This window comes from Onychostruthus taczanowskii, unplaced genomic scaffold, assembly GCF_017590055.1.
Source record: "Onychostruthus taczanowskii isolate IOZ18803 unplaced genomic scaffold, ASM1759005v1 scaffold38, whole genome shotgun sequence".
Classification (NCBI taxonomy): Eukaryota; Metazoa; Chordata; class Aves; order Passeriformes; family Passeridae; genus Onychostruthus; species Onychostruthus taczanowskii.
The window spans coordinates 7,360,233-7,373,182 of record NW_024501237.1 but is presented as its reverse complement, the minus strand read 5'-3'; the positions used below and the strand labels follow the sequence as shown (position 1 = coordinate 7,373,182).

The following is a 12,950-nucleotide window of genomic DNA, read 5'->3' as shown; positions in this document are numbered from 1 at the left end:
TATGGCAAATCCAACCCAAATATATTCAAAGATTAGGCAGGGAGTTAACCACATCTACAGTTTATTGAAAGTTTGCAAGATATGATAGAGAAGCAAATTGTTAATGTAGAGATCCAAAATCACCTAATTTTACAACTGGCAAAAGATAATACCAACGAGGATTGTAGAAAAATCATAGAACTGCTGCCCAAGGAAAGTCTATCACTAAATGAATTAATAAATGCCTCTTCTAAAGTGGGTTCTCATTCCCACAATATGACCTTGCTAGATAATTCAATAGCAGATGCTGTAAGAGTATCACCTCAGTGTTATAAATATGGACAGCAAGGTCATTTGAAGGCAAGTTGTTCCTGTAAACTCATCTTAACAGGGACAATTCATGGACACAAGAACATAAACATAATTTGCAACTAGTGTGGAAAACCTGGTCTTGTGGCCAAAAAATGTAGATCAGAATTTCATTCTAACAGGCATTCTCTCAAGGACCAGGGAAAAGAAAGACCCAGAGACCCAGTGCGGAGATGGGACGAGCGAAGACAAAAGCATCTCCGCACCTTCCTGTGCAGGCTTATGTGACCAGCTCACAGGAAGGACTGGAAGAGCAGCTGGAATGGACATGTTCACCTCCAACACAGCAACCATAAGCAACTCAAAGGTGCATAAGATTCCTCTCAAAGTTCGGGGACCTATCAGGAAAGGATTAAGTGCACTGTTGATTGGAAGGTCTAGTGCTATGATGCAAGGTGTCTATGTTCATCTTGGTATTATTGACTCAGACTTCACCAGACAATACATGCTATGGTTTCCATCCCCACTCCACCCTTGACTGAGAAAACCAGAATTGCCCAGATTATCCTGTTTAAGTCTTCTGTTCCTGAAACAGGCCTCAAGGTGCAAGGAGACCAGGGCTTCAGATCAACGGGAGAACCCCAGGTATTTCAGACCCAGGTCGTGGGTGAGCAGAGGCCCAACATGGAGTGTTGCCACGGGCATCACAATGCCATGGGCAAGGCCTTCCCAAATTAATGTCCGAGGGATTGACTGAAACAGGAGCAGATATCACCATCAACTCTACCCACAACTGGCCTTCATGGTGGCCCGCTGAGCCTGCAAAATTCACTGTTGCTGGCCTTGGCGGGATCACACAGAGCTGTTTGAACAGTAAACTTTTAATAGTAAAAAATCCTGAGGGTCAAACAGCTACCATTAGACCTTACATCATGGCAGCTCCACTTAACCTGTGAGAAAGGGATGTTTTATCTGCTTGTGGAGTCCAGGTGGTAGCGGATTTTTAACGGGGGTCACTGTCCTAAAGGGCTGAAACATCCCACACTAGCCTTAAAATAGCTTACCACTCAGCCTGTGTGGGTGCCACAATGGCCCCTTGAGAAACAGAAGCTACATGCCCTTAAGTCTTTGGTGCAGGAACAACTGGCTCAAGAACACATAGAACCATCCATAAGCCCTTGGAACACCCCTTTGTTTGTTATAAAAAAGAAATCTGGGAAATGGAGGCTGCTTCATGATTTAAGAAAGATCAGTGCAGTCATGGGATAGCATGGGATCCTTGCAGTCAAGTATGCCATCTCCCACAATGATTCCTGCCAACTGGGATATCCTAATTGTGGATTTAGAAGACCGCGTCTTTACTACTACACTGCATCCAAATGATATCCCAAAGTTTGCCATCACTGTGCCTTCCATTAATAATGCTGCACCAGTGGAGCACTGTCAATAGAAAATTCTTCCTCAAGGCATGAAAAACAGACCCATAATTTGCCAATGGTATGCTGCACAGGCTCTTTCATCAAAAAGGGAACAATTCCCAGAGGCATACTCTTACCATTATATGGGTGGTATTTTAATAGCAGCTCCAGCTAAAGAAGATCTTTCACTAATTTGGCCAAGTCTGATGCAAGCATTAAAAGCATTTGGACTGCTAGTGGCCAGAAAAGGTACAGCAGCAACCACCTTGGAAGTACCTTGGACTCAAAATTATGAATCAGACCATACAGCCCCAGACAATTCAATTTTCAACAAATATAAAAAATTTAAATAATGCTCAAAAACTTTTGGGTACCATAAATTGGCTCAGACTTTATGTCAGATTGACCACTCCACAATTTGCACCCTTGTTCAACCTTCTAAAGGGTGATCCTGATTTAACAGCTCCCAGGACACTGACTCCAGAGGCAAAAGGTGCTCTTGAAAGAGTAGAGCAGGCTCTCACAAATAGACAAGTCCACTGGGTGTATGTGGGGGGATAGAATATAAAAAAATATAGTGCAGAAAGTAATCTCACCCTTAAGGAGCTGCAACTGGGCCAATTACCAAAGCATTAGAGACAGGCCTGACTTTAACAGGCCACAGCTGTGACCAATGAGAAGAAGAGTGTTATAAAAGAGTGGGCTGGCTGGTTGGGAGGGAACTGGAGTCAGTTGGCTACTTTGTGAGGAAGAAAGAGTCAGTGCTCTGAGGAGCTGCCCATGAGAAAACACCAAGAAGGTATGAAACTTTTGTGATGAGGAGAAAACAGTATGGAGTTTTTGCAATAATATACAACAGGTATATCTGGAAGTGTGTATTACTGTGTTTATTTTCAATGCTAATTTCCATCCTGCCGCTATCATTGGACAAGGGGATACTCAGTGGTCTGGCCCTTTGCATGTTTTAGAGTGGGTGTTTTTGCCCCATCAACCAAAAAGACAGCCCCTACCATCTATGATTAATTGCCCAGTTAATTATTAAATGCCATCAGAGATGTTTGCGATTGAACACAACAGATCCATCAAAAAATCATTCTACCTGTAAAGCAAGAAGAATTTCAATGGTGCTATGCCAACAGCACAGCTTTACAAAGTGCTTTACCAGATTTCAAGGGACAAATTTGCTATCGTTTCCCAAATCACATATTGATGAAAATGCGTAAGACCACTGAACTATCCCTAAAACCCCTGAACAGTTGAACACCCTTAAAATGAATTACTTTATTCACTGATGGGTCTGGTAAAACGAGAAAGGCCATTGTAACATGGAAGGAAGGAGATGATTGGCAAGTATTGGAAGGACGTGAGAATGGGTCACCTCATTTAGTAGAGCTACGTGCTGTAGATGTAACTTTCCAGCATTTCCCCACACTCCTTTGAATATAGTTACTGACTCTGCATATGTTGCAGGTATAACACAAAAATTGGACCAAGCTCTATTAAAGGAAGTTAACAATGCACAATTATTTGGCTTGATAAAAACTGTGGTAGCAGCTCCCTGATCGCAGAAAGAAACAGACAACTTGCGCAGGCATCTTTCTGGGAAAGGCTGTGAGAAGATCAGAGAAAAAAAATTATAAACAAGTCTTTTCCTAACTTGCTGCACCTGGTGTTGTGAACATATGGAATATGTTACAGAGATGTTTACCAAACAGGTGGTTTCTTAATTAGCCAATGGTGAAGGTGTTTTAATTAAAGGACCAATCAGGTCCCCCTGTAGTGAACTAGGGTATAAAAAGCAATTGGTTTCTTAATAAAGGAAAATAGCCTTCTGTGAATACCTTGGGAGTCTACATCACTTATTACCCAGGCCTGATCTGTATCAGTGACAAAAAGCCTTGTGGCACACAATTCAGGCCAGAACTTGCCCGTATTACATCCTCCATATTAGAAGTCATACAACTCTCCCAGGTTTTATTATAGAGGGCAATGCAGGAGCAGACCACCTGACTGGCCCTGCGTGGACAGCACCGCAGCCAGATGTGTTGGCTCAGGTAAAGGCATCACGTGCCTTCTTTTACCAAGGCATTTGAGCCCTGCAGACACAGGGCTTTTTCTGCTTTCCAGCACAGAGGCTTGCATCATAGTAAACACATGTGCTGATTGCCAGGGCCACACTGCTCCATTACAGATGGGGGTTAATCCCCAAGGATTAAAACATATTCACACATATTCAAGAATTTGGAAAATTAAGATATTCTTCTGCCATATGGGCATTCAAGGAAGAAAGCTTGGGATGCCACTGCACATTGGCAATTAGCATTTGCTGCTTTGGGTATCCCTCATAACATAAAAACATATAATGGACCTGTGTACACATCACAAAAAACTAAACAATTTTTAGAGCTCTGGGGTGTGGGCCACCAAACTGGTATTCCCCAACATTGTAGAAAAAGCACATGGCACTTTAAAATGCATGTTAGAAAAACATAAAGGGGGGGAGTGTGTGGTGAAACCCCACAGAGCAAAGTGGCCAAGGCTGTTTACACATTAAATCATTTAACACTACTGGAGCAATCTCAAAACCCAGTAATCTTAATTTCCTGTCACTGCATTTGTCTGGCGATGCCCATTCACCCAAACCCAAGGTAATGATAAAAGACTTTATGACAAACAAGTGGGAAGGTCCATGGGACCTCATTACACTGGGACGTGAGTATGCATGTGTTTCTATGGACACTGGAACACAGTGGATACCTGCCAGGTGTGTTTGTCCTGCCCTACATTATGCTCAGGATCAGAGACAATATTCTCATGATGGTCCTCCAGCAGATGTCGAGGATCAGTGACTTAAACAAATTTGTCACATGTGCCACATAGAGGACTGGAATTTCTTGAAATGACAAATTTGTTTAAGGATTTTATGTATTCATGGACATCAAGGTTTTGTATATATTTAAATGTGAGGACTTGATTTGGAGATTTTGAGACAGATTGTTTTTCTTGTTGGCTGTTTTTCCCACAGTTCTGAGAATTGAAATGTTTCCTGTTTTTAGAGTTAAATTGTAAACATGTAACCTTTAAGCCTGTTAACTTGTATTGCTAGTCATCCTGCCTGACAGCTCCCAGGAGTGAATATTACAAATTCAAGGATATATGGGATATATCACCAACTAAAAAGTGGCTGGGCCTGTTGAATTGAGTTAAAGAGCTCATTCAAACCTTTCAAGGTCTAGGTCGAGGTTATTACACAATGCCGTGTCTGTCATCTTGTCCGCAAGGCGCCTGCAGAGGATGACAGACACTGCTTTTAAAACTGTACTTAAAAATAAAAAGGGGGAACTGTAGTGGCCTACAGCTGGCCTATAGGCCATACAGTGTAAATAATCCAACTTTATAACTGAAATACGTGATTGATTACATAATTACCTTACTTATGGAATTCGACCAGTAAGAGCATGCCCAGGCCGTTGGGGACTCAGGCAGCTATTGGCTGGTTAACAGGGAGGTAACTGGCTCAGCCAGTGAGGATTAACTTCATGGGTTCCTTATGTACGTAAGGAAGTGAGATCTCAATAAAAGTTGGCTGTTGCTGCATGAACATGGAGTGTCAAGTCACCTGTCTGTCTCCAACTAAAATAATGCAAAACATCAGCAAGATGTTAAGATGAGCAAGAGGAGTGAAAAAGGGCCAATCCCTCAAAGAACTTTCTTGGGTGTGATTATTACTCTGTCTGAGAAAAAGGAAACAGCAAAAATAGCCACTTGCATGACTACGCACACAAATCCTGACAAACTGAAAGATGAAGTTGAAAAGAGCACTTTAAAGAAGAGGAGATAATTAAGAGAATATATGATAAAAGCACTTAAACTGAAAATGCTCTATGAAGACCAAGTAGCAATTTTTTATACATACAGCTTCAAAAATCCAATGATACGTCCTAGTGAAGTAAACATAACAAATTCAACACCTAAAAAACAAAGTGATTTTGGCCTCTATCAAGCAAAATTAACTTCTGAAATCTACTTTCACAAAACATCAGAAGCAAAGAGCTTAGCAGGATTCAAAACAAGAGGAGACATTTCTGAAGATTATATTTGCAAAACTTCTGTAATATTATAACAGCATAAAAATTCTGAATATTTATCAAACAGGAGCTTTGGAGTAAACATACACCATAAGCTTTGGGATATGACTCAATCACTCGTGTAAAGGAAGTCGAGAAGCTTCTTTTTAAGGAAAGGAGCACTGGAATTATTCTTCCTAACAAAGTTGACTTTAAAATGCATGGATAGCCTTTTTTTTTTTTTAAAGAACAGAATCAGATAAAATTACTCTCATTTTTCTTTGCTACAGGATATGCTTCTGTAATATATAGGCAATAAACTCCAGACAAACAATATAAGATTCTCTCCAGAAATAAAATACTCATAGCTTTTTCATTCTGTTGTGTCCAAAACAGGCAAATAATTATTGAGGAAGAGTCAATAAGAAAGAAGGAAAAAAAAAAAAAAGGATTTTTTTTCTTTCTTTACTACTTTTCTTTTAGACTCTCTTGAAGACAGTTCCCATTTTTGTCTTCTTACAGAATTTCCCAAAATTATTCCAAGTTTTGGTAAGCCTGACCTGACAAGCAAATAAAAACTACAATGTAGGTTGTGCTTACCTTTTGCGTGCCCTGAGCAGTTGTTTAGAAACAAACAAACAGAAAAAGAGAAAACAAAGCAGAAAAAAGAGACAAAAGAAATCCCACCAGAACCACAGGAGCAAACTACCCACCCCAAAAAAGGCAAATACATTTAAAAATATTTTAAAGCCTCTTTTCCTATACATGTAAGGAGAATAGACTCAGGTTTGCAAAGCCATAAGATTTTATATGGTTCCTAACAGATAAAAATTTTAAGTTCCTTTTTACTTTCTAGCCACCACCATCCCCTTTTTATTATACAGAAGTGTAGACAATATGTAAGCTAAATTTAATTAATTTCTCCCTTCCTACTTTAAGACCATTTTGCTTCCATTCCTGCCTTAAATTCTTTCCCTACTGAACTCTCTCCCTTCCTTGGATATTTTATTACTATGGTTTATCTTTCAAAACCTCAGTGTCTTCAAAGAGCATGATCATTTGGACTTAACTGTATGATTTGCATTTAATAGCAGAAGATCATTCTCCTGCATCAGACAATTGCAGAGTCTTGAATTAAGTAATACTTAGAATGACATCTGTGAAATTTACACTTTTATCCTAAATTATATTTTATTAATTAGCAGTATCAGAATTGCTTTAGGGTTTTTTTGTTTGGTTATTTTTCAATTTTGATTGTTTCACCAGAATACAGTGGAATCAGCTTTAGACCATATTGCTTCAGTTGCACGATATGAGTAAACCATTTTATTTTCACAGTTTACATTTAAAACTTTATTTCCTTCTTTCAGCTTGGAGTCATATATGTGGCAAGATTGATCACATTATTAACTGAACAATTACTCAACCATTCAAACTTTTTCTGGGTTTCTGTTTTCTTTTTCCCCCCAATTTATTAATCAGAATGCATAATTCCAAATACAGAGTGAGGATCTCTATGACACAAGCATCATAAAACTGTATAAAGCTTTTTTAGTCACCCTAAAGCCTTAAGGGACAGGAAGCGACAAATTTTTTCACTTCAATTTTGCATTCTTTCAGCATGTTGTGGGAGGCGCTAATTTTCTCAATATGGACTTCCTCAGGGCATGCTGTGCACAAATACAACATCCGGGAATCTCAGCAGCCTTTGCTAATTGGTACTGAATGATTTCTCTGGAGTCTTAACACCTGTGCGGATCTTGCAAAAAAGACTTCTCTGAGAGGGCAGTCCCAATATAAAATGTAAGTCAGCATTTTATAGATTCAGCACTGTCGTCACTGGCCCCCTGCCAGGTAATAATTAGCACTGACTCCATGATTCATAGAAGGCTGATCAATCACTTTATTATACTATACTTATTGAGAAACCCATTACTTTTATAGACAGTTATGATACAGGTGGACCTAACTGGTCCTCCAGTCCAAACACATCACCATTGACCAATTAAGAAACCACCCTTTGGCAAACACATCTCCATATGTTCACAACAGGTGCAGCAAGTGAAGGTAAGAATTGTTTATCATTCTTTTCTCTGATCATCCCACAGCCTTTCCCAAGAGGATGTGTGGGAAAGCTATGTGTTGCTCTCTGTGGCCAGAGAGCTGCTGTCACACAGTATTGCTGAATTCAAGGTAACATTATGTAGAGGTAACTGTCACAAAAAAATCAAGTGATATCACTCCATTCCAGTGCAGTACAACTTCAGACACCCAAAATCAAAGTCAAATCCAGAAAATTTTACTTAAGCCACCTATGATAGTCCCTCTTAGGCTTTCACAGAGGCCATATCTTCCAAAATTGGTTGTGAACAGTGATATCAAGAGGAGAGAAAATTATGTTAATTCATTACAATAATTTATCCTTTAGTTTACGAATTAAGGGGGTTTAAAATAGATATTGACTCATGAAGACAGCTGTCTAAACACTGTTTACAGAAGTCAAGCTACACTTATGTTCATATACTTATATTCCTTTATGCAGTAACTGATGGAGAGTAAGAAGAGAAAAGATTCGTATCCTTTTTGATGCACCATGAGGTAAATACTGCATTTGTATGCATTTGAGCTACATTTTACTGACAGGTTTGGGAACTTTTTAAGTGTTGAAAATTAGGTACTTACAAGAAACCATCTTGTGAAAATCCTTGACTGGATAAGCATAGTAACAGCGCCTCTCTGAATGTGGTTGGTTCAAATATCGTCAAAAGTCATTATAAGCTTACCCAAAATCACTTTCATTAAATGCTATCATCGCTCATCAATACAACAATTTCACAATGCCACTGCTCAAAAACAATTCAAGTAAATACCAAAATCCAAACATCCAAAAAAATATCAAAGCCTACTCCCAACACATGGCATCAATGCCTGGGGCTCGATTTCTCAACAAAGGTAGTGTAGTAAGAGGAAGTAAAAAAAAAAAAAAAAAAAAAAAAAAAGTATTTTTCAGACAGTCTGAACATTGTAATAGTTTCAAAATGTTTCATGAAAGAAATAAAATACAGACAGCATAGATTTGCACCAAAAAAACAAAAAAAAAAGCCGAGTGTTGATGGGACAGGACAGTCATTTCTGACACAAGACAAAGCTTGCATTTGTGCTTTGTACTCTGGAGAGAGGGTTTAAGTTCAGTAACTTATATTTGAAATTTGCTTATGAGTTGTGATCACAAATGCCATGGGCCAAATTCAAGTACAGGTGGAATTTCATTTCAGCCAAATCTCTTGCTGTTCTGACCCACTTACACTGGTTACACCTACAACTGCAAGCTTCAATTATATAGGCCAATCAACTTTCTGAAAAATTATTGTAAGCTAAGACTTTTATAATCATTAGGTTCAAAGAACCAGTTGGCCAATCTTGCATGACACATGTAAAATATCTGGACCAGATTTGTGTAAAGAAATATGAAAAACACCAGAAAAGACTCATTGGAATACCTCAAAGAGGAAACAGAAATAATTTTGTAATAAAAACCAGCAAAGCAGATTGTATGACCTTTACTAGAACAAAAATAAATTACCTACTAAAATGTCCTACTAAAATTTCTTCCAGGGAGGCTTGAAGGATAAAATCTTCAATTCATGCATTTCTTTAAAAGCATTATTTCATGCCGAAATCCAAAGTTAAATACCCTTTCAGGTTACATTTTTCAAAGCATCATGTCAGTAAATGAAAGGGTTTGGTTAACAATGAACACTGAAGTTTTATCAGGAGATAATCAATCATAAGAGCTGTGAGAAAAGGGAATTTAAACTACAATTTATAATGAATACTGAATAGGATTAAAACTTACTTGCATATTTTTATAGGTAATTGCTTCAGACCTGACTATATTGAAGCCACAATTAAAAAAAAAATGAAACAGGCTGAGTGTGATAAGTGGCTTCTGAGACAAAAATATTTATCCTTTCATACTAACTGAGGGAAAAAGACACAGAGAAGAATACTTCAGAAGAGAATAGCCTGAAGATGGTGCAGTGTATATTTTGTGTGAGCTCAACACCTAATATACTAGCATCCTCCTCACACATTTTACTAGATTACAAGTGTAAGGACTCCACAAGAACACACATCTTCACAATTATTTTGAAAAAGAAAGCCCAGACAAAGCTGAAGCTCCAACCCACACTCTTAAGTGATGACAGATGACACAGATGCCCCTATTCCCACCATCTGCTAGTATTCTACATGTTGTTGCTCCTTTTGGTTAGTCTTATGTTCTCCTTCAGACTGTATAAATCACTTTGTCTCTCTTTCTTTCACACCCATACTTTCAACTAGGCTTGAACAGCTCAACCACATTGGCAATCAGGAAAATCAGAGGCACTTATCTTAATCTTTCTGCAACTTTTACTTCTGTTTCTTTCTCAAATCTTTATTTTGGTGAACAGAAAACCTCACCATGGTGAATTTTTACTATCAGTTTATCCAGGGAGGTGAATTCTACAATATGAAATAACAACAAAGGCTATTACTTGCATTATGCCTTTGGAGAGAATAATGCAGCAGTAGTAAAAGTGGTTAAAGTAATTCTCTAACATTTAAAAGGCATTTACCCATGGGGCAAATAAAAATATGGGAAGTGTATGAACTGTGAGACTCAGCATAATCTATTTTTATTGCTTACTAAAAAAACCTTGAGCATAAGTATTCTCAAACAAGATGAGGCCATAAATGCCTAAACACAGTACTAAATGAATAAACTATTATAACAATTCATAGGAATTTTATAACCCATCATCACCATGCATAAGTATGTATCAGTCCACTGACTTCATTAAAATCAAGATTCCAGTCTGCCACATGCTGTTCTATTGTCATATAAACATCACAGAGAAGCAAGAGATGGGGTGAATAAAAAAGGAAGCTCCATACTGCAGAACAAACAGCCTCTGTAAACCACAACAGGAAGGAATTGCTTGAAAGTGTACCGGATGGCTCTGGGATGCAACACTAGGTCACAGCATCACTCTTACACATGAGACCAGACACCCATCTATGTGTGAAGTAACTTTGATGAGAAAGGAGGCAATATCTTCTACATCATCCATTATCACTGGAAGGAGAAGGGAATGCTTTCAGGGTAGCCCTGGACTGCTTAAAATAATGGTGTATCCCCAAATTTTATCAGCACAGCTTACAAGGATTCAAAGACAGGCTGCCATTTTAATCACTGCAATGGGAAATTGGAAATTCAAAGGCTTTTGGGAACCTGTGTTCCCTATTCTCCTTTTTTTCCACGCCATACACATTGTAATGATTCTCAGACATCTCTCCGGGTTACAAGGCCAAACATTAAGGTTTCAAACAAACATTACTTTGGTATCCTTTTCCTATGCCAACTAATTTAGATTAGCTAGAGGAATGTAATTTTCATCCTCATTGCTCCCTGGACATGGAGGGAAGAAGTCACAAGGGCAAATGTTCTCTGAGCAGTGCCACGAGTGACATGGAGGCACAAGAGGTTTCAATTGTGTTACCGGGGAAAGCCTATGGTGCAAGGGGGGACTCCTCTCTCCCTGATGGAATTGAGGGTTGATTATTTGAGGGGTGATGATGGACTGAAAGTTGATTATCTGAGAGATGGTGACAGGATAGAAATCTACGATGTCACTTCATGCTGTGGAGGATATGGCGGGGGAGGAGGGGGAATGTATTTGGAGGGTTTTCCTTCTTAGTTTTGTGTCTGTTCCTTTTTAGATGCTGTAGTTAATAAAGTTTGTTTCCTTTATTCCTAAATTGGAGCTTGTTTGGCTCTGTTCCTGATCACACCTCACAGAAGCCACTAGGGAAAGTGTATTTTCATGGGGCACTAGCATTGTGCCAGCCTCAAACCATGACATCGCTATAAACTTGTCATTTTTCATTGCATAATGTTTGTCTGTGTTGCTAACTCTACCCAGACACATAGCCAAACACAACACAATGTTGTTCACACCCCTGTCATTTGCTGATTCTTTTATAAAATGTTAACAATCCAGAATATTTATACTGTTAACCAAATGGTGGTGTTCACAGATTTAAAGTCATGACCGCACTTTAGCACAGTTCAATGTTCAAAACTTATGAGGCCACTGGAGTCCTATTGAGCAGTCAATTCTGTTGTTCAGTTACAACTGTAAATTCTTGGCAGCCAGAAAGTACCCATTTCATACTTCAAATTAATATTTTTAGCTCATCATTTGCACGATTCCAAGTCAGAAAAGTATAATTTAGTACTTACTATTGCTGCTGCTTCTTCCTTACCTTCTCATATCCTCCTTTATGTGCAGATTTATTAGTTCTTTAGGAACATGGAAAGATAGGGTAGTCTCAGCCATCTGTTCCCGAATTCGCATCCACTTGTTGTCAGAAGTAGGGAATCTATATAACTTACAAACTGGGTTTCTCAACACTGCAAAGAGGAAAAATAGTATCATTGCTTTACTGTGGTTATATGACTCTGAAAATTTATGACAATATAAAATTATTATATTATTGTCCCCCTTGCTAGCAAAACTAATTTTAGAACCATTAAAATGATACTAAAAACATTTAGGTTTTATATAATTTTTTATACCAGCATGTGGAAGACAAAATATTACTAGTACATCAATAAATCACATTTTACCAGCAGAGTAAGTAACCTTTGAATTTAGTCTTTAAAGTAGTGAGAATATAAATTAGACTCTCTTTTCTTACATTTAACCTGAAGTTAGGAAAAACAGAATGCACAAATGAACAATGAACTTAATACAGTCACCACCATAGCTTGTCACCTGCTAGAACCACTCACTATTTCAATAAATTGTACAGGACTCAGAGTTCAGCTGCATCTTCCCCTTGACATGCACATACAAGTCATTAACATAAACAGAAGATGTGCTTCTACATTAAAGGAAACTTGACATTTGACCATATTAGAGCTACCTTGATCATTGATGTGGTCAAGACACTGCCACTACATAGAAATAAATATAACAGCCCTGTCAGTATGTTTCATACACTGTTTTCAGATTACTATTGCAACGTGACATAAGAAAATCACATTTCTTTGTATTTTGGAAAATAATGTTTAAAACCCATCACATTTTTCCTTTTACCGTTTTCATGTGTTGGCTACATTTCCATTCAG

General features: G+C 38.3%; 1 protein-coding gene across 8 annotated transcripts in view; it reads right to left on the bottom strand.

Annotated features, from left to right (window-relative positions):
- INPP4B (inositol polyphosphate-4-phosphatase type II B) overlaps positions 1-12,950 on the bottom strand; it is a 319,336-nt gene that overhangs the window by 106,916 nt on the left and 199,470 nt on the right. For all 8 annotated transcript variants that reach the window (XM_041411957.1, XM_041411958.1, XM_041411961.1 and 5 more), the window contains one exon: positions 12,083-12,230. In XM_041411957.1, the coding sequence (XP_041267891.1) occupies positions 12,083-12,230 (148 nt within the window). The remainder of the gene's footprint in view (positions 1-12,082; positions 12,231-12,950) is intronic.